The sequence below is a fragment of the Mesoplodon bidens genome (genome assembly GCF_964165515.1).
Source record: "Mesoplodon bidens genome assembly, chromosome: 9".
Lineage (NCBI taxonomy): Eukaryota > Metazoa > Chordata > Mammalia > Artiodactyla > Ziphiidae > Mesoplodon > Mesoplodon bidens.
The window spans coordinates 11,221,943-11,248,709 of NC_138166.1; the positions used below are offsets into that span (position 1 = coordinate 11,221,943).

At 40.0% G+C, this 26,767-nt stretch overlaps 2 protein-coding genes across 4 annotated transcripts in view; one reads left to right on the forward strand and one right to left on the reverse strand.

Annotated features, from left to right (window-relative positions):
- Nucleotides 1-26,767, reverse strand: part of PUS7 (pseudouridine synthase 7) — a 107,490-nt gene that overhangs the window by 64,006 nt on the left and 16,717 nt on the right. Inside the window, exons 4-5 of one of the 3 annotated variants that reach the window (XM_081244904.1) lie at nucleotides 25,958-26,001; nucleotides 24,156-24,241 (exon numbers count right to left, since the gene is read on the reverse strand). The exons of 1 other annotated variant lie outside the window; for it this stretch is intronic. In XM_081244904.1, coding sequence (XP_081101030.1) covers nucleotides 25,965-26,001 — 37 coding nt within the window. In that variant the 3' untranslated portion in view covers nucleotides 24,156-24,241; nucleotides 25,958-25,964. Of the gene's footprint in view, nucleotides 1-24,155; nucleotides 24,242-25,932; nucleotides 26,002-26,767 lie in introns of those variants that run through there. One more of the 3 variants, XM_081244903.1, reaches the window with a different exon arrangement.
- On the forward strand, nucleotides 683-26,199 carry RINT1 (RAD50 interactor 1). Its single transcript, XM_081244898.1, has 15 exons — nucleotides 683-866; nucleotides 1,315-1,360; nucleotides 5,201-5,385; nucleotides 8,644-8,885; nucleotides 11,423-11,596; nucleotides 11,695-11,844; nucleotides 12,397-12,553; nucleotides 14,308-14,418; nucleotides 14,518-14,743; nucleotides 15,280-15,417; nucleotides 16,916-17,115; nucleotides 22,665-22,879; nucleotides 24,071-24,251; nucleotides 24,325-24,443; nucleotides 25,614-26,199. Exons 1-15 carry the CDS (start codon nucleotides 825-827, stop codon nucleotides 25,804-25,806), a joined length of 2,379 nt encoding a protein of 792 aa, XP_081101024.1. The 5' UTR covers nucleotides 683-824; the 3' UTR covers nucleotides 25,807-26,199.

Below are 26,767 nucleotides of genomic sequence, written 5' to 3' on the forward strand. Positions count from 1 at the left end.
TCCTCATTGAATGGTTTCTGTTTTCTCTAAGGGCTGCTTTTTTCCCCTTCCCCTGCTTGTTTCCGTCTCCGTGATACCACCTTCCATGCTTGTTTTTGAAATTGTCAAATCCCTAGGTCCTCTACTTAACTCTTGCTGGCACTCCTAGTTCTCCTCCCTGGCAAAGGACAGGCTTTTTTGGTCTCTGCACTGGTTGAAGTGTATGTTAGCCGCAGAGTCCTTTTCCTCCTTTCAGGTCCCAGAGTGTTTACAACCAGATCTGCACCCTCCAGGTAGGAAGCTGGAGGGTCACCTCTAGTTGAATTTGATCTGCCTTAAAAGAAAGAGCCAAAGACACTGGAAATTCCGCAACTGAACTGTCCAACCAAATTACATTAAAGCTAATCAACACGCCTCCTCACACTCAGAACATCTGGGATATCATCTAAAATATACGTTGAAATGATTCATATTGAATTTACACTGTAGAGAGAGAGGGATACCTGCAAGCTCCATCCTTAACGACCCCAATGCTGTGGAGGAGGTTTACCGAGGTTGAGAAGGACCTCCTCCCCCCGCCCCCGCCCCCGCCCCCGCCCCCTTCTCCTTCCAGAGCAGCCTATCCGGCCCCCCGCCGGCAGAGGGAGCCACCGCGCACGGCCGGCGGCTGCGCGGGCAGGGCCTCTCTGGGAGGAGAGGAAGAAACCAGAGAGACGGCAGAGGAAGTTGCTGTGGCTTTGGGAGCTACGGTGTCCAAGCCCTGCTGGTGTCTGATCGCTGGCCGGAGCCGGAGTCCATTGGCCACGCTGGCTGCGCAAGGAGCCGAGGACTCGCGCGGAGGCAGGATGCTCCTGGCCGGCGATTTCGGCAAGGCGCCGGCAACCCGGGTGAGGCGGCCCTTATGGCCCGGGGCAGGGACACTGGTGGCCCAGTGAGGTGGCACAGACCTCCCAGGGTAGGGCGCCTCGGTGAAGTGGCCTTGGCGGCCTGGGGACGCGGTTGCGGTGGCCCGAGGGAGATGGCTCTTGCAACTCTGGTGAGGTGGCAAAGACTTCCCGGGGGAGGTGGTCCCAGTGCAGTGGCTCTGGTGATCCCGGTGAGATGACACAGGTCATTCTGGTGAGGTGGCCCTGGAGGCCAGGCCTGGGGAGGTGGCAGTGGTGGCCCCAGGGAGGTGGCCCGTTTTAGAACCTCCAGATCCTGGCGTCTCAGGAAGGCCCCAGCGGGAGGGGGCTGGGACCTCGTTGTCTTCCAGTGGATGCCCTCTGGGACCCTGTGCGAGTTCCACCTATCACTTCAGTCTTCATGTGTTTGTCGCACCTGTTCTCCTTCTAGTGCTGCTCTGAAAATGGTGACCCAAGGAAGAACATCAAGGAGAAAAGTAAGCGGACTCCAGACACCTTAGCACTTTCTACCCAGCCATCTCTCCAAAACTCTGCCCTCAAGGGTCTGCATCGAGAAGGGTCTTAGCCTGTTATCTTTTAGATGAAGCATCTCTTTTTCTCTTTCTGTATTAAATACTGATTATCATCATACACATATTTTTTCCTTTCAAGGTGGTAAAGTATGGGGTGATTTGGAGAAGAGCGCTTCCTGCCCCCTCCCTAGTGCAGGGACTTGTGTGGTTTCACTCCAGTGCTGCCCTCATACTGGATTCAGAGTAACTGGGGCCTGCCTGTGATTTTAGTGAAGCATCAACTTATTAAGCATCAGGAAATGCGAGGGGCTAATGATGTAGGAGAGATGACCACCACCTTAGTTGCGTTCCAAGGAGTCAAATGATCCTTGTTGAGTTGTATTTACCTTCAGTGAATTTGCAGGTAATCGTTGATCTGGGAAGAGCACAACAGATAACTTGGTTCCTGGATCTTGAACTGGATAGGGAAAAGGTCAATATCTCCACTTCCTTCCTAGGACAGGAGCATACACCAGGGGGTGGACATTTGGTATTTTACTTTTATAAGCTAAACGTGGCAAGATTTTGGAAATCAAGGAATCTTCAGGGCCTTTTGAAGTGAAATGTACTGGGAGAGGAAGGGGGAAGCATGGAACAGCTGTTCCATCAGAGGGTTTTTGGTTCTTCTCACCACGGCAAATAGTCTGGGAATGAGTAGTAGTAACAGAAAGGGTGCTTGTGTTACCACATTGGCTTTAGGAGTTAGACTTGCCCTTAACATTGCCTGTTGCTGCAATGTGCCTCAGAAAGAAAGCTCTGAGTGCTTCATAGCACTTGACAGTCACAGCTGCCACAAGTTAAAGGATGTGAGAGGACCTCGTATCGTTCAGTTTAACCCTTCCCATTTCCACCTTTGCCCCATTCAGATGCCTGGGAAGTTGAGGCCACTGAGCCGTAGACCCTCCTTTGTTGGCTTGGTCAATTTCTTTGCAATTAGAAGTGCTGTTTACAAAAAAACAGAGGAAAGGAGAGACATTAACCGCCCCCCCCAAATCACCACTGTGTCATTTTGAAGAATGTCATTTGACTAAGAATGTACTATGCTGCATTTAAATGGTTAAATCAAAAGAGTATAATTTTTTGTAAAAAGTGAAGATAGAATTTACTCCCTAAGCTACAGCGAGCTTATCTTCACAAAACATTCCCTCTGCACATAGCCCTGCCTCTGTGTCTGCAGATACACCACACAAATCACATGTTTTATATAAGATAAATAAAAGAAGTTGACATTGTGGGCTTCCCTGGTGGCACAGTGGTTGAGAGTCCGCCTGCCGATGCAGGGGACACGGGTTTGTGCCCCGGTCCGGGAAGATCCCACATGCCACGGAGCGGCTGGGCCCGTGAGCCATGGCCGCTGAGCCTGCGCATCCGGAGCCTGTGCTCCACAACGGAAGAGGCCACAACAGTGAGAGGCCTGCGTACCAAAAAAAAAAAAAAAGTCAACATTGTGACTCCTGTACTTAATAGTAGATGGAGTCCTGTAGTAATAAAGTTTGATGCAGACCAGCCAATTCTGATCGTTTCTGAAGGAGAAAATAAGAATATTGTTTTGAAATTCAGGAAACATGGATTTTAGTCCCATTTACAACCTTTGAGTGTAGGCTGGGCAAATGTTAGAATTTATAGTAGGGAAGCTGAGGCATAGACTCTTACTAGTTTCACTTCTACCTACCAGTGGGCTACTCGTTCTCATTGCATGTGAAGAAGCTTTTAATTCTTATAAATTGAAGAGAACAAAGGAAAATTTGGTTTTTTTAAGGCCTGGGGGAGGGGAACATACACAGTACTAATACTGGTATATATTATGTTAATCTCTTGTAGTTACATTTTGCATTTAGGCATATCTTTATCTAGATATTCTTATCTTCATTTTGTCAGAAGTGACTGTTTTTTAATGAGACTGATTATAACCTCTTGCCTTTCATTGCTGTTTCCTTAAAACTTTATTTTTGAGAAGCAGACTCACAGATACAGAGAACAAACTAGTGGTTAACAGTGGGGAGAGGGAAGCGGGGAGGGGCAATATAGGGGTAGGGGATTTAGAATTACAAACTATTATGTATAACATAGCACTGAGTGAAGTAAGTCAGAGAAAGACAAATATATGATATTGCTTATGTGTGGAATATAAAGAAATGGGACAAACGAACTTATTTACAAAACAGAAATAGAGTCACAGATGTAGAGGGGGAGGGGGAGGGAGGGATACATTGGGAGATTGGGATTGACATATACACCATACTATATATAAAATAGATAACTAATAAGGACGTACTGTATAGCACAGGGAACTCTCTCAGTACTCTGTAATGACCTATATGGGAAAGAATCTAAAAAAGAATGGATATATGTTTATGTATAACTGATTCACTTTGCTGTACACCTGAAACTAACACAACATTGTAAAGCAACTATGCTCCAATAAAAATTAAAAAAAAAAGCTATGAGGATATATTGTACAACGTGGGGAATATAGCCAATGTTTTATAATTACAAATGGAGCTCTACATGCTTTACAGCATGTGGGATCTTCCTGGACCAGGGCTCGAACCTGTGTCCCCTGCATTGTCAGGTGTATTCTTAACTACTGTGCCACCAGGGAAATCCCTGAAATGGACATCTTTGTACAATCGCATCTGAAGCTTTTAAAACTCTTTTATATCAGGAGTTTTTACTCATTGGTCTCCCTTTCAGATTTTTTTCATATACTTGAGATCTTTCAATACCTTTTTTTTTTCTTTTTTTTAAAACATTTTAAAACCAGAGTCCTCCTTTGGTGTTATTCTAGACTATACCATCTGGTTCCTCACAAATTTTGAAAATATATTACTAATTTAATAAAAGCTGCATCAGCAGAATCAGATTTGACCTTTTTCACCCCAGTAATAAAAGATTCTTAAGATACACAGTTGTCTAGAAAAGTTTAGTATGTTTGTAACTGCATTGTCATGCCAACATCTATTGCACCCTGTGGGTACTAGGACAGAATTTAGTAATTTTTCTTTCACTCAGAATTTCCTGAGTTCTTAAGCATTCTGTAGTAGTACTTGATCGATAGATTGCTTTATAGCTATTCATTTGGGTATTTGTGTGTGTGTGTGTGTGTGTGTGTGTGTGTGTATGTGTATTTATATGCATATATATACCCATATATATATATATAAATATATACAGTCATCCATTGGTATCCATGGGGCATTGGTTCCAGGACCTCTGGGAATATCAAGATCCCTGGATGCTCAAGTCCTTTATATAAAATGGCACCGTATTTGCCCGTAACCCACACATATCCTTTGTATGCTTTAAATCATCTCTAGGTTACTTAATGCCTAATGCTAATAATAATAATAGTTTTGCATACAATGTAAATGCTATGTAAATAGTTACTAGAGCATGGCAAATTCATTTTGCTTTTTGGAACTTTTTGGATTTAAAAAAATTTTTTATCTGCAGTCGGTTGAATTCATGGATGTGGAGGGCTGACTGCTTTATATAAATATATAAAATATAGTGTGTATGTATATATACATATATTCATTTACACACACTATATTCATTCGGGTATTTTTGTGTATGTGTGTATACATATACATATACACACAAGTACTATAAATACAAAAATGCCATATATAGGTAGTGTTTTCTTTAAATTAACTTTTGAAAGTAGATATGTTGCCTTAGATATGTTGCCTTGTATATCTTTTGCATTTCCTTTAACTCCATAGTACTTAGTGGTGTTGAGTAATTGTTATTCTTTCATTTTAGGTGACATAAATATTGCAGCTGTCGTTGGAAATGAACCAGTCTGTGAACGTACAGATAACGGTGATCTCCCTTTCTATGTGGCGGTATTTATAGAAAAGGAAGTCGGAAATGACCTTAAATCTTTAAAGAAACTTGATAAACTCATAGAACAGATGACAGAAAGTAAAATGCAGTTAGAAGAACAGGCAAGTATTAAACCTCATTGAAACAATATCAGTAGTATACTCATTATAATATAATGTAAATATAACCATTATTATATAGGCATTTTTGAAAATATAGATTGTGACAAACAGTCTAATCATTTAAAACTGCTTAATAGGTTTTAAGGACCTACAATGTGCTAGGTATTTTACAAATTATGTAAAAGAGAAAGTTCCTAGTGATAATGATTTATGTCTGACATTTTCATACAATGACTTTTAATGTGCTTTTAAAAGTAAATTCATGGGATACCAAAATGTTACACCACCATCATTCCAATTTTTTAATATATGCACACATAGGAAGAAAACATTAAAATAAGTATAACATTATAATAATGGTTAATGTTGGTTGGGTGGTTGGTTAATAAGTGATTTATTGTCTTTTTTTCTTCTTTTATAAATTTATTTATTTATTTATTTTGGCTGCGTCGGGTCTTCGTTGCTGCACGCGGGCTTTCTCTAGTTGTGGCGAGCGGGGGCTACTCTTCATTGTGGTGCTCAGGCTTCTTATCGCGGTGGCTTGTCTTGTTGCGGAGCATGGGCTCTAGGCGCATGGGTTTCAGTAGTTGTGGCACATGGGCTCAGTAGTTGTGGCTCGCGGGCTCTAGAGCTCAGGCTCAATAGTTGTGGCACACGGGCTTAGTTGCTCCACGGCATGTGGGATCTTCCACCCGTGTCCCCTGCATTGGCAGGCGGATTCTTAACCGCTGTGCCCCCAGGGAAGTCCCATAAGTGATTTCTTTATATCTTCTTGTATTTTCAAGTTTTTTCTTTTTATAATAAACATATTACCTGAAATAATGTTTTAAAAAATCCAGTGGGGGACTTCCCTGCTGGCGCAATGGTTGAGAATCCGCCTTCCAATGCAGGGGACACAGGTTCGAGCCCTGGTCCAGGAAGGTCCCACATGCCGCGGAGCAGCTAAGCCCGTGCGTCACAACTACTGAGCCTGCACTCTACAGTCAGTGAGCCACAGCTACTGAGCCCATGTGCCTAGAGCCTGTGCTCCGCAACAGGAGGAGCCACCGCGGTGAGAAGCCCGCGCACCGCGACAAAGAGCAGCCCCCGCTCTCCGCAGCTAGAGAAAGCCTGCGCGCAGCAGTGAAGACCCAACGCAGCCAAAAATAAATAAATGAATTAAAAAAAAATCCAGTGAATGTAATCTTAAACTGAAAAATGAGTGAGTTCCTGTACTTGCAACACTGTGTTTGTCAAACATAAAAGATTTATATTGTGTAACTACTTAATTACGTTAAGTAAACTCTGCAGGGACACACTGGTGTTTATCCCCAGGTTATCAGTCCTCTTATGTTTTCCCATCCCGAGCACCTCAGTTCTCTCCTAGTTGACTATTTGCTCTTGGACTTAATATAATCAGGCTCGTTTCCCTGATGACCATGGAAGCTTCCGCTGAAGTCCCTAATTGAACCTCAGATTCAGCATGTCCAAAGCTGTACTGATCCATCTCTTAAGATGCTTCCCTGTCTTGGAAAATGGCACCAGCATCTGCCTGTCAGTCATTCCTGAGACCTGGATGGCGCCTCCTTATCCTTACTCCACCCTCAGCACCAAGACCCCTGAGTCCTGCCTCCTTGATGTCTCTGGTGTCCATCCCCTGCCACCACCTCAGTTTAGAGCTGCGTTCTCTCTTGCGTTTGATGGTAGTTTGCCCATCTTCTGTGTTTTCCCACTGCCACAGTAACTATCTTTCTTTTTTATTCCTTACAGAAACTTTACTATATGTAAATAAGCAAATACATAAAATATATACAGTTAAAATGTGTATGCAAGCATATATGTATTTAAAATATGCATAGCTTAACTTTTTACAATTAAGGTAATATACTACTTGTTTTCCTATTATATCTATATAGATCTCTCTTTTTTAATGGTTTTATGGTATTCAAATACAGCTGTACATAATTTATTTTATCAGGACCTTATTGGTGGACCTTTTTGCTATTCCCAGTTTTTATTATTATAAATAATATGAGAATAAACATGATTATTTATCACTAAATCATAAATCTAACTTTCTAAATCATAAATCCCACTGAATTATTCCCTTAATAAAAACTCTTAATGGCTTCCCATTGCCTGTCGGGAAAAGCCCACATTCTTCTAATGCTCAAGATGCTGCCTGTGATTTGGTCTCTCCCTACCTTTCTAGGCTCATCTCTTCTCTCTGCATTTCTTTGAACTGGATTCTGTGCCCTACTCCCCTCTTTGCTGTTCTCTCATCATGACTGAGCTGTTTCTTTACTTGAAATGCCTTTTCCTTCCAAACTTCCCTAAAAATTTCCACCCAACCTGCAAAGGTCGGTGCATGAGCCATGCAAGCACAATTGCCTTGCACCCCAGAACCTTCTACTCAAAGTGTGGGAGCTTGTAAGAAATGCAGAATCTCAGTCCCTACTTCAGGCCTGTTAAGTCTGAATCTGCACTATAACCAGATCTCTTAGGTGATTCCTATGCACTTTCAAGTCTGGGAAGCACTGCCTTAGGACACCATTACACCTGGCATCTTTTTTATTGCACTAATCCCACTGTTGAAGGTTTGCCTACATCTCTCTTCCATACCAGCTGAACTTAAGGGCAGATGCTATGTCTAATTTATCTGTCAGACCCTAGCACAGTACCTGGTATAGAGTATCTAATCAGTGTTGATTAAATTGAAATTCCTCTATAATATTCTTACCATATTGTACTGATGCCTGATATTTGTATATGTTTTTCCATCTGCTGTAAGAAAAATTCATTTAATTAAAAGTCATTTAAAAATTCATTATCATATCTAAAGGCATTACCTGGGTATCATCTTACCAAGTCAATAGTTCCTTCTCAATCTGGGCTTAAATCAGAATCACCTGGGGAACTTCTGCAAATAGTTACCCAGACTTTTAGAATCAGAGCCTCATTTGTTTTTGAAAGAAAATTATTAGTAGATAAAGCAGGTAAATGTTCTTTGGCTGGACCCTCTGAAAGTGCTGAGCTTCATGATGGTAGATCCAAAGATGTTTACTGGGGGCCCTTCCTACACACCTCCACATAGAGCATTTCATGCTGAGGTTTGGTTAGTACAGGATGCAGAAATCCAGCGTTTCTTTTGAAGCTTTTAAATGACAATTTTCATTTTTATTAGAACAAACATGCATTTTGAAGGTAACTAATAAAAAAGGTTATGAGAATCTTATCTGATTGCTGCTGTTTTTTATTTTTTGTTTTTGGTATGGGCAGGTACTTACAGTTTCATCAGAAATCCCTAAAAGAATTCAGAGTGCCTTAAAAAATGCAGAAGAATCAAAGCAATTCCTTAATCACTTTCTGGAGCAAGAAAGCCATCTCTTCAGTTCCATTAACAGCCATCTGCTGACCGCACAGCCCTGGATAGAAGATCTTGGAGCCATGATTAACCAAATTGAAGAGATTGAACGGCATCTTGCTTATCTTAAATGGATTTCACAAATTGAAGAACTCAGGTAAAATAGGCCTCTTTGTTCTCATAATTATTATTTTCCTTTGAGGCTATGTCTTAGAGAGTACGTGCATGCCATTTGAGTTAATTAAAGATTATAATAATGTGATTTTACCAGTTATGAAAATAGCATTATGATAATGACTCTTTTCCTTTATTATGAATGAACATAAACTTTTAAGGGAGCTTAATTTGCGTTTGAAAGAAAGTAATCCAAGTAAAAAATTTTAAGTCCTATAGTTATATTGTGAACACATGATAAAAATGATTATAATGCCAAATTAATAAAACAGCTCATCAGCATGGTAATATTCCTCTTTTACCTTTTAGAGACGGTCACTTAATGAAATGGATTGCTTTCTCTATAATTTGAATTTTTTTCAATGGGTATCACCTAAGAAGAGCCACACAGTATTATTAGATGAAAAACAGAGTCCTGCTGCTTTTGAATAGGGAAAAATAAAGAAATACAGTGGACCCCCGAACAACGCAGGGGTTAGGAGCATCAGCTCTCCTCAGATGTCAAATCTGCGTACAACTCATAGTCAGCCCTCTGTATCCACGATTCCTCCCTATCCATAGCTCCACATTCACGGATTCAACCAACCAGGGATCGTGTACTACTGTAGTATTTACTACTGAAAAAAATCTGTGTATAAGGGGATTCATGCACTTCAAACCCATGTTGCTCAAGGGTCTACTGTACCTCTTTTTGAATTGAATACATATCACTGGTAGTTGATTGTGAGTGTCTGGTATTGCCTTTCAAACAAGCTATATTAACATTTTTTGCCTACATTGGTCGATTTTTTGGTTTCATGATTTAAATTCTGAAAATAGCTATAAAAGACAAAATCTGGGGACTTCCCTGGTGGTGCAGTGGTTAAGAAGCCACCTGCCAATGCAGGGGACACGGGTTCGTGCCCTAGTCTGGGAAGATCCCACATGCCGCAGAGCAACTAAGTCCCTGCGCCACAACTACTGAGCCTGCGCTCTAGAGCCCACGAGCCACAACTCCTGAGGCCGCATGCCACAACTACTGAAGCCCGTGCACCTACAGCCCATGCTCCGCAACAAGAGAAGCCACCACAATGAGAAGCCCTCGCACTGCAACGAAGAGTAGCCCCCGCTCGCCGCAACTGGGGAGAAACCTGCGCGCAGCAATGAAGACCCAACACGGCCAATAAGTAAATAAATAAATGAAAAATTTTAAAAACAAGACAAAATCTGTTAAAAAACTTAGTAAGAATGACTAGGAAAGGAGAAGAACGAAAAATGAGAGAATGAGTGTAGGGGAAGGCCAAATGGGCTGTCAGAAATAGAATAATACACACATGAGATCAGTGTGATTGTTGAGGCCTGAAGCAGTGATGGTGGAGAACAAAGGCCGCTCGTGGTGGAGGGAGAAGGGAAAGTACTAGTGCATAGTGGAGATGGGCAGGGTGGCGGGACACATTCCTGTGCTTAGGGAGGGTGCTGTGCCCACCCAGGAGCGTAACCGAAGCGTGGCACTCAGCGGGGGATGAGAGTCCCAGCTTACTGTCACCTAGCGCAGTGGCCAAGCCTGGGTAGGATGTATACAGGCTGCCTAGAGGGAGAGCACTTCCGACCCCTGAACTGAGATCAATTAGGGAAAAGGTTAAATTTTGTTCCTATTCTGGCTTAAGATATGGAATGTTATTTTCATCAACAGAAACATTTCAGTTTTAAATGTTTCGTTTTATTTAGCCAATATGCAAAATGGTAGTCATGGGCTGAATGAATCCTGAAGATAGGTTGTATTTGGCTTGTTTTAAAGAATTTGATGAATTGGTTTGATTTTACATGGAAAGCTTGATTTCTGGATTCTCTTGAAAAATTTTAAGATTTGGCTACATTGGACCTACACTCCAGTGTGGCAGCACTCGGCCGGAGCCTTAGGATGGGGTGTGTGCTTTTTAGCTTGTCCTAGTCCCCGCCCACTTTGCTTTTTTCATTTACTTTGCCCATCAGGCCTTTCCAGGCATTTGAGTTTGCTACCCTCGCTGTAGAGCTTACCTTAAATTTTGTCTGCAACTTGGCTAACAGTAACTTGAAAGGACTAGACTCTGAGGTGCCACCTCCCTAAGTTTCCTGTAATGCAGTTTAGCTGGGCAAAGTAGGTACAAAGTGAAGTCTGCCATATTTGACCTTACCAGATGCCACCCACATTCTCCCCTTTGGATTAAGATATGACAGACTTCTGTCAAAGCCAGATTTGTTAGAAATGAGTGGTGCCTGAGGGAATGCGACAAAGGAAAATTCTGTTACCTTGGGAGGGGTGGGAAGGGAAAGGTGGAGGGAGGTATCCTGAACACAGGCCACTGTTCTTAGAAGGATGCTGAATTTGAGGACTCCAGGCTCCCAGAGACTTGGGTATCAGGTAAAAAAGCCACTACAAGGTGGCGCTTCCTTCTTTCTTGGATGTAGCTTTATATAAAGCAGGAGGAAGCAGCAGTTTTTCCACATTTGGGATTATTGTGAACAAACTGTCTTTACAGTTTGCTTTGCCTTGTTTTGCAGTGATAACATTCAGCAATATCTGATGACCAATAATGTCCCAGAGGCAGCTTCTACTCTGGTCTCTATGGCAGAACTTGACATCAAGCTTCAGGAATCATCCTGTACTCATCTTCTTGGTTTCATGAGAGCCACTGTTAAATTCTGGCATAAAATTCTCAAGGACAAGCTTACAAGGTAAGAAATTTATCCATATTTCATGGTAATTGCTTTCAGATGGATATTTGGTGCTCACTGTATTTTACTGTAATACTGGTGTCACTTTTCTGTTACAGTGACTTTGAGGAAATTTTAGCACAGCTTCATTGGCCATTCATCGCACCCCCCCAGTCTCAAACTGTTGGCGTAAGTCGACCAGCCAGTGCCCCTGAGATATACAGTAACTTGGAGACACTATTTTGTCAGCTCCTGAAACTACAAACCTCGTATCTTTGTTGGAGTTAAAACTCAACTAAAATTTCTTTTTTCTAGAGTGGATTTGTGGCCAGAGAGTAAAGCTTTCTGAAAGCGGCCAGGGAGTAGTGGGTTTGGACTTGATCTATGTAAGCCCATGGACTGTCCTCCTTCCACATAAATTGCATGTGGGTGGGAGGGCTGTGAGGAGTTCTGAAATGCATGACCGCGCAAGTTTGCATCACATACAGGTCTCATGGGACAATAAAAAAAATGGGCAATTGGGAAGAAACCTTAGTAACTTAGTACTAATTTAATAGCACGATTACTTGAATATGTTTCCTTACTACTTATTATTCTTTATTTTAGGAAAGACAGATTAATTCTAATAACATTTTCATGTACTTTTTACCGAAGTCATATGTAATGTAAAGTTAGACTACATATTATCTGTATTATAATTAATGTTACTTAGTATCCTATGTCTCTCGGAAAAATGTGTGTATACATACATATACGGGTGTGTGTGTGTATATACACACATATACACATGCTTTTCTTTTTCCTTGACTTGACTATGTCAGAGATGCATTACTTACTGAGCCAAAACACCTTCCAGAAAAATACTCTCTCCCTGCATCCGCTTCTGTCATCCTGCCCGTCCAGGTTATGCTGACTCCCCTTCAGAAGAGGTTCAGGTATCACTTCAGAGGGAACCGACAAACTAACGTTATAAGCAAGGTGGGCTTTGCCAATTCTTGCCCTTGGTTTTTATTAATAGCAAATGTTAAGGCTTTCTGTACTTTTGCTGGTTTGAGTTAAAATCTGATTCTATTCACATTTCTGTTTTTCTCTGAAGAGCTAAATTCCTGTTTTGTCACCGCCCTTTATAGATATATTTTGGGACTTGTGTCGATTTGTTGTAGGAATCAGCTCACTCACAAGCACATCATCTGCCCCGTTTCTGAAGTTTCCCCTGGGGTGTGCTGTAGCATTTGCTGTGGCACTTTTTACAACTGGATCCACATGTGTTCCACTGTGCAGATTGCTCCTTCAGGTTTATAAATATATCAGAAAGAAAAGTGAGAATCAAAAGATAGTAGAGCATTAGTTTTTGAGTAGAAGTGCTGATGCTAAAGTGATTTGTAGCTGTGCAAGACAGAGTATGGGGATAAGTGACAGGAATGGCTTTGAGGAAATTATCACCAACATTTTAGTTGAGGGGCTATACCCATGTGTATTGGGCATACTGTTGAGATTTTTTTCTTTAATATGATCAGAAAAACAATCACTGACAACTGTTTTCAATGAAATTTGATTGAATTTGTTGAGAATTATAACCTTGGGAGTTGCTGGGGGTGGATACTGTTTATCCTTGAGTCTTGCTACATCTAATGCAGTGCAAGTAGCAGAGGGATTCGGTAAGTGTTTTTTTTTTGTAACAGGGACATGTTTTATTTTTAAAATATATATTCTTAATTTCTCGGTGTTTTGAAGTAAATGTTATTAAATGCCAGATTACACCAGGCATTGTACGTGTCATCTATAAATGAGTTTATAGGCTTTATAGAATATTAAAGGAATCAAGGGAGAGGCAGTTACACCTGTATAGGAAGGGAGCCGAGTGACAATGGATTTCTGGTTTTTAAATTCAGCTTGTTCTTTTGTACTTCATGGGTCTCCTCCTTTTTTGGATGGGGTGTTGGTGGAAAGAAGAGTAGAACCTATTAGTAAGTGTAAGTGAGACAAAACAATAAACCTGAACTGTAGAGAGGCAGTGATCATTTGAAGTAAGAAAATTGTGAGTTATATTGTTGCTTCCTGAAGTGTGGTTCCAGTGGTCCTAGTACTCTGACATCAAGCCTGAACTGTGCAGCCCCCGAGAGTAGCTACTGCTCCTTTTTCATTTCTGTATTCCCAGCATCTAGCACACAGCAGGGTTTTACCTTTCAGTAAAGGTTTTAGAATTCCTGTCCAACAAAACTTGGAAGGTTTATAGAATCATCTCTAGGGACAGTTTAAAAAGCTGCATACTTATATTACTCTTCTGTGATTATACCTGTTTTAAAGCATTTGTATTTCTTGTAATGCAGACCAGCCAAATTTTTTTCTTAATTTAGCTTTTGAAAAAAAGAACAAAACAGAAGACGGTCGTGTTTAAAAATTATTTTGGAATGTTATTTCAAAAAAAAAATATAATATTTATACTTTACGTATTTCTAAAGTACTAGGTTTTAAATATTTATGGCATTGTAAATTTATGAGTTTACTGACGTAAGCCACATTATTGAAATTTATTGGGAGTATATTGGGAAACATTTGATTATTAAGCCTTGCATGAATTTAAAGTTCAGAGTAGAAATTGTGCTCTTACATATAGGAATTTTCAACTAATTTTTGTAAGTACTGTGTGTCTACAATTAAATAGAGACATTTAACTGTAACTTTCTAGTTGGAATGACTTAAGAATTCAAACTGTTTACCTCCTTCCTTAGCCTGAATGGTACTTGGCTCAGGTACTTATGTGGATTGGGAACCACACTCAGTTTCTGGATGAGAAGATTCAGCCAATATTAGACAAAGTAGGCTCTTCGGTAAATGCAAGGGTAAGAGACTTTGTCCAAAGCATTTCAGTTTTAAGAGTTGTAGGTGTCCATGAATAACTTGTCATTTTCATTACCTTATGCTTATGTATATTTTTTTAGCTTGAATTTTCTCGGGGCCTTATGATGCTGGTTCTTGAAAAGTTAGCTGCTGATATTCCTTGTCTGCTCTATGATGACAGTCTCTTCTGTCATTTGGTGGATGAGGTGCTTTTGTTTGAAAGAGAACTACACAGCGTTCATGGCTATCCCAGCACTTTTGCTAATTGTATGCATATTCTGTCAGAAGAGACCTGTTTTCAGAGATGGTTGACTGTGGAGAGAAAATGTAAGTGCTCACGTGGCCGTGGGGTGGGGAGAGATGCCTCTTTTTTGCGTATATAAATCTTCTCTAGTTCTGGGTAGAAACTAGAGCCATCTATATTTTTCTTGGTTAGGGTTTACCAAGTTGCCTTCAGAGATCATCTTATTTTCTTTTCTTCCCATCAAGCTTCAGTTTTTCCTAGAATTGCACTCTACAGGTTTCTAGGGTAGAATATTCAAGCCAGTACAGTATATAGTTAACTGTTTTATAGATTTTACGTATAGTATTTCTGTTCTTGCTGGAATCATTTTGGATGTGGCTTGTCTAGTGAGTGCAACTATTTTGAAGATTTTGGGTAGGTACGGCAGGGAGAAGTAAAATATCTTATTTAACCCTAGAATAGAGCATGTTAAATATAGTACAACTAGTAGGAGGTTACAGATTTATTTTTTCATAGAAAAGTTACCATTCCTAAGAGATTATGAGTTGAAAGATTAGGAATTTGTAATCTAACAATCTGTAACTAGTTGTTTGACATAATCCTTTTTCCTGCTTATTAGTTGCTGTTCAAAAAATGGACTCAATGCTCTCGTCAGAAGCTGCCTGGATATCCCAATATAAGGATATCACTGATGTGGATGAGATGAAAGTTCCAGACTGTGCAGAAACGTTTATGACACTACTCTTGGTTATAACTGGTAAGTACAGTCTTTTAAGATACAACTTTTTTTTTTTTTTTTAAGTACTAACTCTTAACAGACTTGTGGTTGCCAAGGGGTGGTGGGGGGCGGAGGGATGGATTCCATTATGTGATAAACCATAATGGAAAAGAACATGAAAAAGAATGTATATATGTATAACTGAGTCACTTTGCTGTATAACAGAAATTAAATACAACACTGTAAGTCAACTATACTTCAATACATAAAATCTAAAAAGTAGATGAAAGTACTGAATCTTCACATGGTACTTTTCAAGTAGTTCGACAAAATGTATAGTGGTTATTATAATATCTTCAAATTCAGTTTCTATTTTGGCAGCACTCTAGCACAGCATTCCAGCTTTTAGATTTTTAGTAATCTAAATAAGATCTTAAACATTAGTGTCCATGAGGGGAAAATTCCTGAATCGTTACATAAAAACAAATAAGAATTTGATTTTATTACCTGAAATCTCTTGCCTTTCAACTTTCTGAGTGTCTTCAGTAAATGGTGATTGACCTAAATTTTATATATTATTTTCTTCACCTCGATATATCAAAGATTGTAGGACAGTAAAATAATAAAGTAACTTTAGGGGTTGGAATAGTAATAGGACCTCTTCTATGGTGCAAGAATGTTCTGGCTGGAGGGTGGCCCAGCCACCTCTAGCCCTGGTTTGTCTGCAGCCATCCATGTTGCCCCAGGGCACTGCAGGCCTGCTGGTTCTCCAGGTGCCACTGAGCCCTCACTGCCACTATCCTGTGTCTTGTCCATTGCTTGGGCCTGTCTAGTAACCTGAAAAGGTGTCATTCCAGGCCAGTCAGTAAATTCTATATTCTAATTGTAAGAAAAATATGAAAAACACTAAAATACAAAAAAGTTTAGCAAAACTGATTAAAAAATTTTTTTTATTATGGAAATTTTCTACTATATATAAAAGTAGCATAACGAACCTTCAGGTATCTGTTACTAAGGTTTAAAACTGTCACTTTTCTATTATGTGTTTTTCTCCCCCCAAAACCCAGATTTTTTTCCCCTGAAGTATTTTAAAGAATATTTCAGACATCTTAGCATTTCTCCTATAAATCCTTAACTATGTGTCTCTTCTAACCTATCCTAGTTCCTCCCTCCTTTCTTAAAAAATGTCATTTATTTGTTGAAGAAATAGAATAGTTTTGGTATATAACTTTCTCATATGCCTTTTTAAAATATTGAGGCATAACTTTTTAAATTGCAGTATAGTTAATTTACAATGTGTTAGAAGCATAACTTACATACAGTGAAATGCATAGATCTTTAGTATACAGATCAATGAGTTTTGACAAATACCAATACTTGAGAAACCCACGTCCTTAGAGAGTTTAGAAATAGATCCATACTTGAATGGTTGATCGATTTTTGACAAAGGCACCAAAGCCAGTCAGTAGGAAAAACCTATAACTATGTCATGGATGGTACCATAAACCTTCGTATGTCTTGTTAACTTTCTCCACAGACAGATATAAAAATCTTCCCACAGCTTCCAGAAAGCTGCAGTTCCTGGAGTTACAGAAGGACTTAGTAGATGATTTTAGGATACGATTAACACAGGTGATGAAAGAAGAGACTAGAGCTTCCCTTGGCTTTCGATATTGTGCAATTCTTAATGCCGTGAACTATATCTCAACAGTACTAGCAGATTGGGCTGACAATGTTGTAAGTTAATCTTTTATATTAAGTAATATATTAGTAACTTGAACAGTTTTACCATTTGAAATGTTGAATCTGTAGCAAGCAAAAATACACGTTAGGCAGAATCACAGTTGGGCCAAACTTAGGAGGTGTGATTAAAGTACATATTTTTCTCATTCAAGTCTCAAATGGTTAAATAATCCTGATATTTTAATCATTGGAAAAGCCATCTTTTTGTGAAATTGTTGTTTATAAAGTGAACTATTTTCCCTTTTTAGACTTTGAACTTGGTAAATGTCATGAATGGTAATTGCCATCTCGCGAAAAGCTAAGATTGTATAATGGTGTCAAAATCAATAAAGTTCAAGACTTTAAGGAAAATAAAAGAATAACATCTGATACCTTTTTAATGCCTTCAAAACATGACAAATTATGAAGAGTCATAAAAATAGAAACATTTTTTAACCTAAGTATTTCATACATTAAAAAATTATTTAATATTTTGTTTATTTTCAAACATATTCAAGAGTGAATAGAATGGTAAAATGAACTCCCATGTGCCTATCACCCAGCTTTTTTTTTTTTTTTTTTTTTTTAATTTGGCTGTGCCACATGGCATATGGGATCTTAGTTCCCCAACCAGGGATTGAACCTGCACCCACCCTGCATTGGAAGTGTGGAGTGTTAACCACTGGGCTACCAGGGAAGTCTGCACCCAGCTTCTTATACCAATTGTGTTTCATTTAAACCTTTGCTCTACCCCCATGTGGGATTATTTTGAAGTAGATCTCAGATACATTTCATGGTAAATATTTTCATATGTATCTCTAAAAGATAAGAACACCTTTTTTAAAAACACAACACCAGGGGACTTCCCTGGTTGTCCAGCGGTAAAGAATCCGCCTTCCAGTGCAGGGGAAGCGGGTTCAATCCCTGGTCGGGGAACTAAGATCCCGCATGCTGCGGGGCAACTAAGCCCGTGTGCCACAACTACTGAGCTTGTGTGCCTCAATGAGAGAGCCCGCATGCTGCAACTACAGAGCCCACATGCCCTGGAGCCCACACGCCACAACTAGAGAGAGAAAACCCGCACGCCACAACTAGAGAGGAGCCTGCATGCTGCAACGAAAGATCCCGCATGCCGCAACTAAGACCTGATATAGCCAAAAAAAAAAAAACCAAACAAACCAATACCATTATCACATCCAAAAAAATTAACTAATTTCTTACCCTGGAAGGTATATTTTAAATAAATCTAAAAATCAAAACCCTGGATTTAGTAACAAGTACTGTGAAAGGCCTTTTACCTCCAAGGATTTTACTTATCCTTCCTTTCTCCATGCAGAGTCCATGTGTTGGCAGATTTGACCTGCCTAAATATAATTATTAACTAGTACTTTATTTTTACTCTTTTTATTACTCCAAGGAATATACTGGTGATCAGGGCTTTCGGTAACCAGATTTTCTTATATGTACTTCCAACTAAAAGTGAAGAAACTTAATTAGTCTTTATAGCCTTAACATAAATAGATTAATTCCTTTAGCTGTTTTAGATATTAAAATGATTGCAGAAGGCCTCCAAGACCTCCTTCTTTTTTTTTTTTTTTTTTTTTTTTGCGGTACGCGGGCCTCTCACTGTTGTGGCCTCTCCCGTTGCGGAGCATAGGCTCCGGACGCGCAGGCTCAGCGGCCATGGCTCACGGGCCCAGCCGCTCCACGGCATGTGGGATCTTCCTGGACCAGGGCACGAACCCATGTCCCCTGCCTCAGCAGGCGGACTCTCAACCTCTGCGCCACCAGGGAAGCCCCAAGACCTCCTTCTTGGACAGGGTGTCCTCAGGTTAGGAATCACTGTTCTAAGATCATACGTGTGGATACAAAAATCCAGCAAGGCCCATGAAGTACATTTCATGGCAGAAAGCATTAACACAGGATTAAGATGACCATAAAACAGTAAAATATACATTTAATGGTGAAAAAACTATACTGAGGATAATGAATATGAAGACACATTATAAACATAAGTATTATGTGTATAATTGTGTCATTAAATGAAAATAGGAAAATAAAACAACTATAATTTTAACTAAAGACTTAAAAACATCCCTTTTAAAATGTGGTAAAGTGGGAACTGAATAATTACAGAGTTAATGAGAAAGATTGATTAACTGGAGATTGGTGGTAAGTCCACAGTATACTAAGGGAAACACAATTTTTGAGTGTGTCCAGCTGAGTCACAAATATGAACAAAGGTAAATTAAAATTTCTATACATTGTCAAGTCTTAATGTAATAAAACAAAAATTAAAAGCAGAAATGAAATATAGCCACACACAGGCATTTAAAATATTCAATGCCTGAATTAGAAAGTCTAGAAAACATTACAAGAATATATTTTAAATTATGAATTTATGACAAAAATTGTATACTGCTAGCACATTATATGGAAGATATTTTCCTTTACTGTGAAAGAAAAAACAAAATGAAAAAGTCTTTATCAGGGTAGTAAGCCAAAAAACTAGGAAACAAAAATAAATATACTAATAACAGATATAAACAAGATAAATACCTAATAAACACAATCATAGTTTATTCTAATCTAGACTCTTTGGCTGGGACTTTGTAATTATTTAAAGCCTTTTCTACAAAAATGTTAACTGAAATACATGTGCATATCATTCTGCTGAGCAAGGAAAATAATTATATCATAAAATGAATATAAGTGGAGTGTAATGATGAATGCATCTTTATAAAGTCACCTAATCAAAATACATTCATTCATTCATTATGTACTTTTATGTGTCATGTTCCAAATTTTAGTAAGTGCTTTATTCACTCACCCCACCACAGTGCTCCATTTTCTGCTAAGCTTTTTCGTGAAACAAATTGTCATTCTTGATTCTTATGCCAGTGATTTTAATAAGAGACTCATTCAGGGCCACATTTTTAGCTTCAATGAAATATTTGTGGAACATCATTAACTACTTTACTCAGTGCCATAGTCTGTTAACAAAGATAAACTGGTCATCATCCCTAGCCTTAGAAAATTTATAATCTGATACTGAATTAACTGGGTCCTTCTGTCAACAGAGAAATAACCAAATTTTAGAGTTGACTCTTCAAGTCACGAATGAATTTTGTGTTTTGTATGTTACTATGGTACAAATTCTGTTTAACATCAAAAATCATTTACGGCTTCCCTGGTGGAGCAGTGGTTAAAAATCCACCTGCCAATGCAGGGGACACGGGTTCAATCCCTGGTCCGGGAAGATCCCACATGCCGCGGAGCAACTAAGCCTGTGTGCTACAACTACTGAGCCCACGTGCCGCAACTACTGAGCCCACGTGCCACAACTACTGAAGCCCGTGCGCTTAGAGCCCATGCTCCGCAACAAGAGAAGCCACGACTGTGAGAAGCCCGCGCACGCAATGAAGAGTAGCCCCTGCTCACTGCAACTAGAGAAAGCCCGCGCACAGCAACGAACACCCTACACAGACAAAAATAATTAATTAAAAAAATCATTTAATCACATTCACAGTCCTTCAGCCTGTGAATGCTCTAAATAAAAATCATGTAAGCTCTTGTATTACACAGAAAAAAGTAGAGTTCACCTTCCATTCATTTAGATTCTCCACTAACAGCTGTCTGTCCATTGCCAGGCTGTGCTAAGCCTGACATAACCCAGCCATTCAGAATTAGGAATTTTTCAGTCACAGGTGACAGAAACCCAGATTCACGCTGGCCTAAGGAGGGGAGTGGGGTGGCATGAGGAGGTGAGGAATTTGTGTAACTGAAAGGATTAGGCATGGCTGCCCTAAAGTTGTTCATTTCTGGCTTCACTCGTAGGCCGGCTCTGGTAAGTATGACCATGGGTGGCTCCAGGCTCCCGTGGTCCATGAGCAGCCTCAGAAGGACACTGCCACTTCCCTGACGGCTTCAGCAGGAGTGCCAAGATGGCCTCTCACATGTCATCCCTCAACAATCCCTAGTAGCCGTGCCCAGTCTCCTATTAATAGACATTTAGGTTGTTTTTAACGTTTTGCTAATTACCCACAGCATTGTTTTCCTGTAGGGAAGAAAGAATACTACTAATTCTACCTAAAATAATATTGTAAAAAAATGACATTTTAATTCTGTTAACTCATGTATCTTCTAGGTTTACTACAACTCTCAATCTGTGTCTAGAAACACATGAGCACGTAAAGAAGGTAGCCATTTAGGGGAATGCAAATCAAAACCACAATGGGATGCCACTTCATACAAACTAGGATGGCAATAATAAAAAAGACATAGTAACATTTATTAGCATGACGTGGAGAAATTTGAACCCTCGCTCACCGCTGATGGGAATGTAAAATGGTACAGTTTCTGTGGAAATAGTCTGGCAGTTCCTCAAAAGGTTAAACATAGATTTAGTATATGATTCTGCAAATCTACTCCTAGGTATATATCCAAGAGAAATGAAAACCTATGTTTGTGCAGAAACTGTACACAAATGTTCACAGCAGTATTATTCATAAAAGTGGAAACAACCCAAATGTCCGTCAACTAATGAATCGGTAAATATAATGGAACATCATTTGGCAATAAAAAGAAATGAAATACTGATACATATTACAACATTGTTGAACCTTGAAAACATTATACTGAGTGAAAGAAGCTAGTCACTGGGCCTCCCTGGTGGCGCAGTGGTTGAGAGTCCGCCTGCCGATGCAGGGGATACGGGTTCGTGCCCCGGTCTGGGAGGATCCCATATGCCGCGGAGCGGCTGGGCCCGTGAGCCATGGCCGCTGGGCCTGCGCATCCGGAGCCTGTGCTCCGCAACGGGAGAGGCCACAACAGTGAGAGGCCCGCATACCACAAAAAGAAAAAAAAAAAAAAAAAAAAAGAAGCTAGTCACAGAGAACCATAGGTTGTATGAATCCATTTATATGAAGTGTCCAGAACAGGCAGGTCTAGAGACAGAAAGGAGGTTCGTGGTTGCCCGGGAACAAGGTGGGGGTGGGGTGGGGAACCACTAGGAGGGGTTTGGGGGATGATGGCAGAGAGTGTGGGATTTCTTTGTGGGGTAATGAAAACGTTCTAAAATTCACTGTGGTGACATGCACAACTCTGAATGTACTAAAAGCCACTGAACTGTATACTTTATTTTTAAATTTTATTTATTTATTTATGGTTGTGTTGGGTCTTCACTGCTGTGCACGGGCTCTCTTTAGTTGTGGCGAGCGGGGGCTTCTCATTGCGGTTGCTTCTGTTGTTGCAGAGCATGAGCTCTAGGCACGCCAGCTTCAGTAGTTGTGGCACGTGGGCTCAGTATTTGTGGCTCATGGGCTCTAGAGCTCAGGCTCAGTAGTTGTGGCCCACGGGCTTAGTTGCTCCGCGGTAGTGTGGGATCTTCTTAGACCAGGGCTCGAACCTGTGTCCCCTGCGTTGGCAGGTGGATTGTCAGCCACTGCTCCAGCAGGGATGTCCCCAAACTGTATGCTTTAAATGGGTGAATTGTACGGTACATGAGTTACATCTCAAGCTGTTAAAAAAGCATCTTAAACATGTTAACATATTTTTGCTTTCAGTTCTTTCTACAACTTCAACAGGCAGCATTGGAAGTCTTTGCAGAGAATAACACTCTCAGTAAATTGCAGCTGGGACAACTGGCCTCTATGGAGAGCTCTGTCTTTGATGACATGATTAACCTGTTAGAGCGTTTAAAGCATGACATGCTGAGCCGGCAAGTAGACCATGTTTTTAGAGAAGTTAAAGATGCTGCAAAATTGTATAAAAAAGAAAGGTAAGTTCTCTGTACTTTCTTAGAAGTCAACTCTCAACTCCAGTTTGATAGAAGTTAAAAGGTGACATGCAGTCAGATTTCCAAAGTGTCTAGATAGCACAGAGCTTGGCCTTTTGCACTCCAGACTTTTAACTGTTTCTAAAATATATTCAGACGTTCTTAATCAGAATAAACTGATCATAACTTAACCTTCAGATGTGTCTGTAAGTCCAGCGAGCTGGTATCTGGTATGGGGTTGAATGCCTAGCCTGTCACCCATTGACAAAGCAAGGTGCTGCTGTAGTACCTGTGCATGCCTGTGCTATAGTTTAGTCCACTCTCATGATTCCTGTGACATCTGTTACCTCCCAGACGGTGAGCTCCTTGAGCGCAGGCAATGTCTGTCCTAGCAGTCCTGTCACACAGACGACTTGTTATCAGTTTGGAAGTGTTATTGGTCCCTGTTGTTTTGCTGAAAATTAGAGTGTAAAATTAGCTGATGCCTTAAATATAAATGCATTTTACTTTTTAACTCTTATATCAGTAAGTCATATTAAAATTGGGGATTTAAAAAATTTATCATCCTAGGGCTTCCCTGGTGGCGCAGTGGTTGGGAGTCCGCCTGCCGATGCAGGGGACGCGGGTTCGTGCCCCGGTCCGGGAGGATCCCACATGCCGCGGAGCGGCTGGGCCCGTGAGCCATGGCCGCTGGGCCTGTGCGTCCGGAGCCTGTGCTCCGCAACGGGAGAGGCCACAGCAGTGAGAGGCCCACATACCGCAAAAAAAAAAAAAAAAAAAAAAAAAAAAAAAAAAAAAAAAAAAAATTTATCATCCTCATTAAGTAAAGAGTATTTCATTGAGAACTAAAATATAAACATAGGTACAGGGAATTCCCTGACGGTCCAGTGGTTAGGACTAAGCACTTTCACTGCCAGGGCCTGGGTTCAGTCCCTGGTCAGGGAACTAAGATCCCACAAGCTGTGTGGCGTGGCCAAAAAATAAAATTAAATAAACAAACAAACATAAGTACATTTATTTTCTGAGAGAGCTTTTAATGTTGGGCTGTACATTTTTCCTTATCCAAAGTGCCCCAGGACAGTGCACTTCCCCACATTTAAAATGATTTGTTAAATCTTTAAAAATACAGAGAGATGAAAAATTTCTTAATAAAAATGAATGTGCTTCAGGCAGTGCTGTTTCTCTTTTTTCCAGGTGGCTGTCCTTGCCATCGCAGTCAGAGCAGGCAGTGATGTCCCTGTCCAGTTCCGCTTGTCCCTTACTGCTTACTTTACGAGACCGTTTACTTCAACTGGAGCAGCAGCTCTGCTTCTCCTTATTTAAAATCTTCTGGCAAATGCTTGTGGAGAAGCTGGACATATACATCTACCAAGAAGTAAGTAAGAGTAGACTGTATGTTGGGCTGTGATGGTAGAGGCAACTGCTATATGAATTGTCCTTTTTTGCAGATAATTCTTGCCAATCACTTCAATGAAGGAGGAGCAGCTCAGCTGCACTTCGATATGACTCGGAATCTTTTCCCTTTGTTTTCCCACTATTGCAAGAGGCCAGAAAATTATTTTAAACAGTAAGTGCAGTATTTAACAATTAATTTTGATGTATCACGTTGTTAGAGGAAGTTGATTCATTTTTTAACAGCTTTAGGGTTCCAGTGATGTTAAATATATATTGCATCAGTTAACAGTTTAAAGTATTCATTATGTACCAATAATACAAGATGTGACCCATGACCCCAAAAACTTGACCAGAACTGGATATAAATGATAGGTTGGGCTTTGTTTTCTAATACTTGATGTAATGCTCCTATGTGCTTATTACTGGGAAATAAATAGAAAATGAAAGCAAATGCAGTTCTGCCATATTCAATAAATAGAAGAAATTTGAAATATATTTAGTACTGAATCACAGGCCAGGCCTGAAGAAAATTTGTTTTCTTAAACATTTGATATTAATTTTGGTTCTAAGTATAATTATAAATGGATGTAAGAGAATTCTTACAAGTATTTTTAGAAATTGTTGATGTAAAATTTAAACTATTTAGGTTTTTGAGATTATAAAGTATTCCTTTTAAACATAAAATGAAAGTTTTTTTGCTCATTTCAGTAAGGTATCTATTTCTGCTTTTTTTTAGTATTCTACTTTTCTGCTTTTATTTTGTCCCTTAATTTTCTCTTTTCCTGTATCCTAATGTACCTGAAGTCTTAGCTACATTTAATAGACTGTTACTATCAAGTATCACATTTTGGGAAATAATGGATACGTACTGAAAACAATGATCCTAGTACCTTATAGTAATCTAATGAAATATAAACTCTGTACATATATAGTCAAAACACGTTAAAAGAGCCAAATAGCTAATCCATAAATAGTTTTTATAAACTATAAATGATATGATCTAGCAGTGCAGGGTAGTTGTTTAGTTTTTCAAAATGAAATTGTTACAGGGTAGGGCTTCCCTGGTGGCGCAGTGGTTGAGAGTCCGTCTGCCGATGCAGGGGACACGGGTTCGCGCCCCAGTCTGGGAAGATACCACATGCCGCAGAGCGGCTGGGCCCGTGAGCCATGGCCGCTGAGCCTGCGCGTTCGGAGCCTGTGCTCTGCAACGGGAGAGGCCACAACGGTGAGAGACCCGCGTACCTCAAAAAAAAAAAAAAAAAATTGTTACAGGGTAATATGGGATGATATAGATAATGGAGATCTCATTTACCTCCAGCTTTTTTTTTTTTTTTTTAAACAGTGTAAAAGAAGCCTGTATTGTTTTGAATTTGAACACTGGTTCTGCCCTACTTCTGAGAGATGTGCTGCAGTCAACTTCAGGGCAACCTCCTGCCACAGCCGCATTAAATGAAGTCGGAATTTATAAACTGGCTCAACAAGATGTTGAGATTCTACTTAATTTGAGGACAAACTGGCCTAACACTGGAAAATAAAGTGTCTTTTTTCCTTTTTGGGTTTTTTGTTTGTTTGTTTTTTAATAAAGAAGCCAGAGCCAGTTGGATTTCAAGTTATATGATGAAGTTCTGAATTAATGAAACCGAACAACTGAAAACTGTATAGAATCATTTATTATCTTGGACTTACAGTGTTATTAAAATGCTGACCATATTTCCTGGGTCCTCTTGTTCCTAAGAAAACAAAAACAAAAAGCTCAGGAGCCATGAAAACTCAGAGTAATTCCATTTACAAATATAAATGATGAATATGTCTGTTGAATAAAATACAAGAGCAGAGATAATAAATTATAATCAACCTTTAATTTTCTTTGCCAATTCAGGGAGACTGTTGTAGATAATCTAACATAACAAATAAACTTATAAAAATCACTTTAAAATGTATGTTTAACTCTATGACATAAATCACAGCAAGATCCTTTTTGACCCACCTCCTAGAGAAAGGGAAATAAAAACAAAAATAACCAAACCGGACCTAATGACACTTAAAAGCTTTTGCACAGCAAAGGAAACCATAAGGCAAAAAGACAACCCTCAGAATGGGAGAAAATATTTGCAAATGAAGCAACTGACAAAGGATTAATCTTCAAAGTATACAAGCAGCTCATGCAGCTCAATATCAAAAAAAAAAAACCCAATCCAAAAATGGGCAGAAGACCTAAATAGACATTTCTCCACAGAAGATATACAGATTGCCAACAAACACATGAAAGGATGCTCAGCATCACTAATCATTAGAGAAATGCAAATCAAAACTACAATGAGGGGTTTCCCTGGTGGTGCAGTGGTTGAGAGTCCGCCTGCCAATGCAGGGGACACGGGTTAGTGCCCCAGTCCGGGAAGATCCCACATGCCGCGGAGCGGCTAGGCCTGTTAGCCATGGCCACTGAGCCTGCGCATCCAGAGCCTGTGCTCCGCAACAGGAGAGCCACAACAGTGA

Coding starts and splice junctions, on each gene's coding strand:
- RINT1 (XM_081244898.1), top strand. CDS start 825: ATGCTCCTGGCCGGCGATTTCGGCAAGGCGCCGGCAACCCGG. Junction 1,361..5,200: donor GAAGAACATCAAGGAGAAAA/GTAAGCGGACTC, acceptor CTTTCATTTTAG/GTGACATAAATATTGCAGCT. Junction 22,880..24,070: donor AAATTGTATAAAAAAGAAAG/GTAAGTTCTCTG, acceptor TCTTTTTTCCAG/GTGGCTGTCCTTGCCATCGC.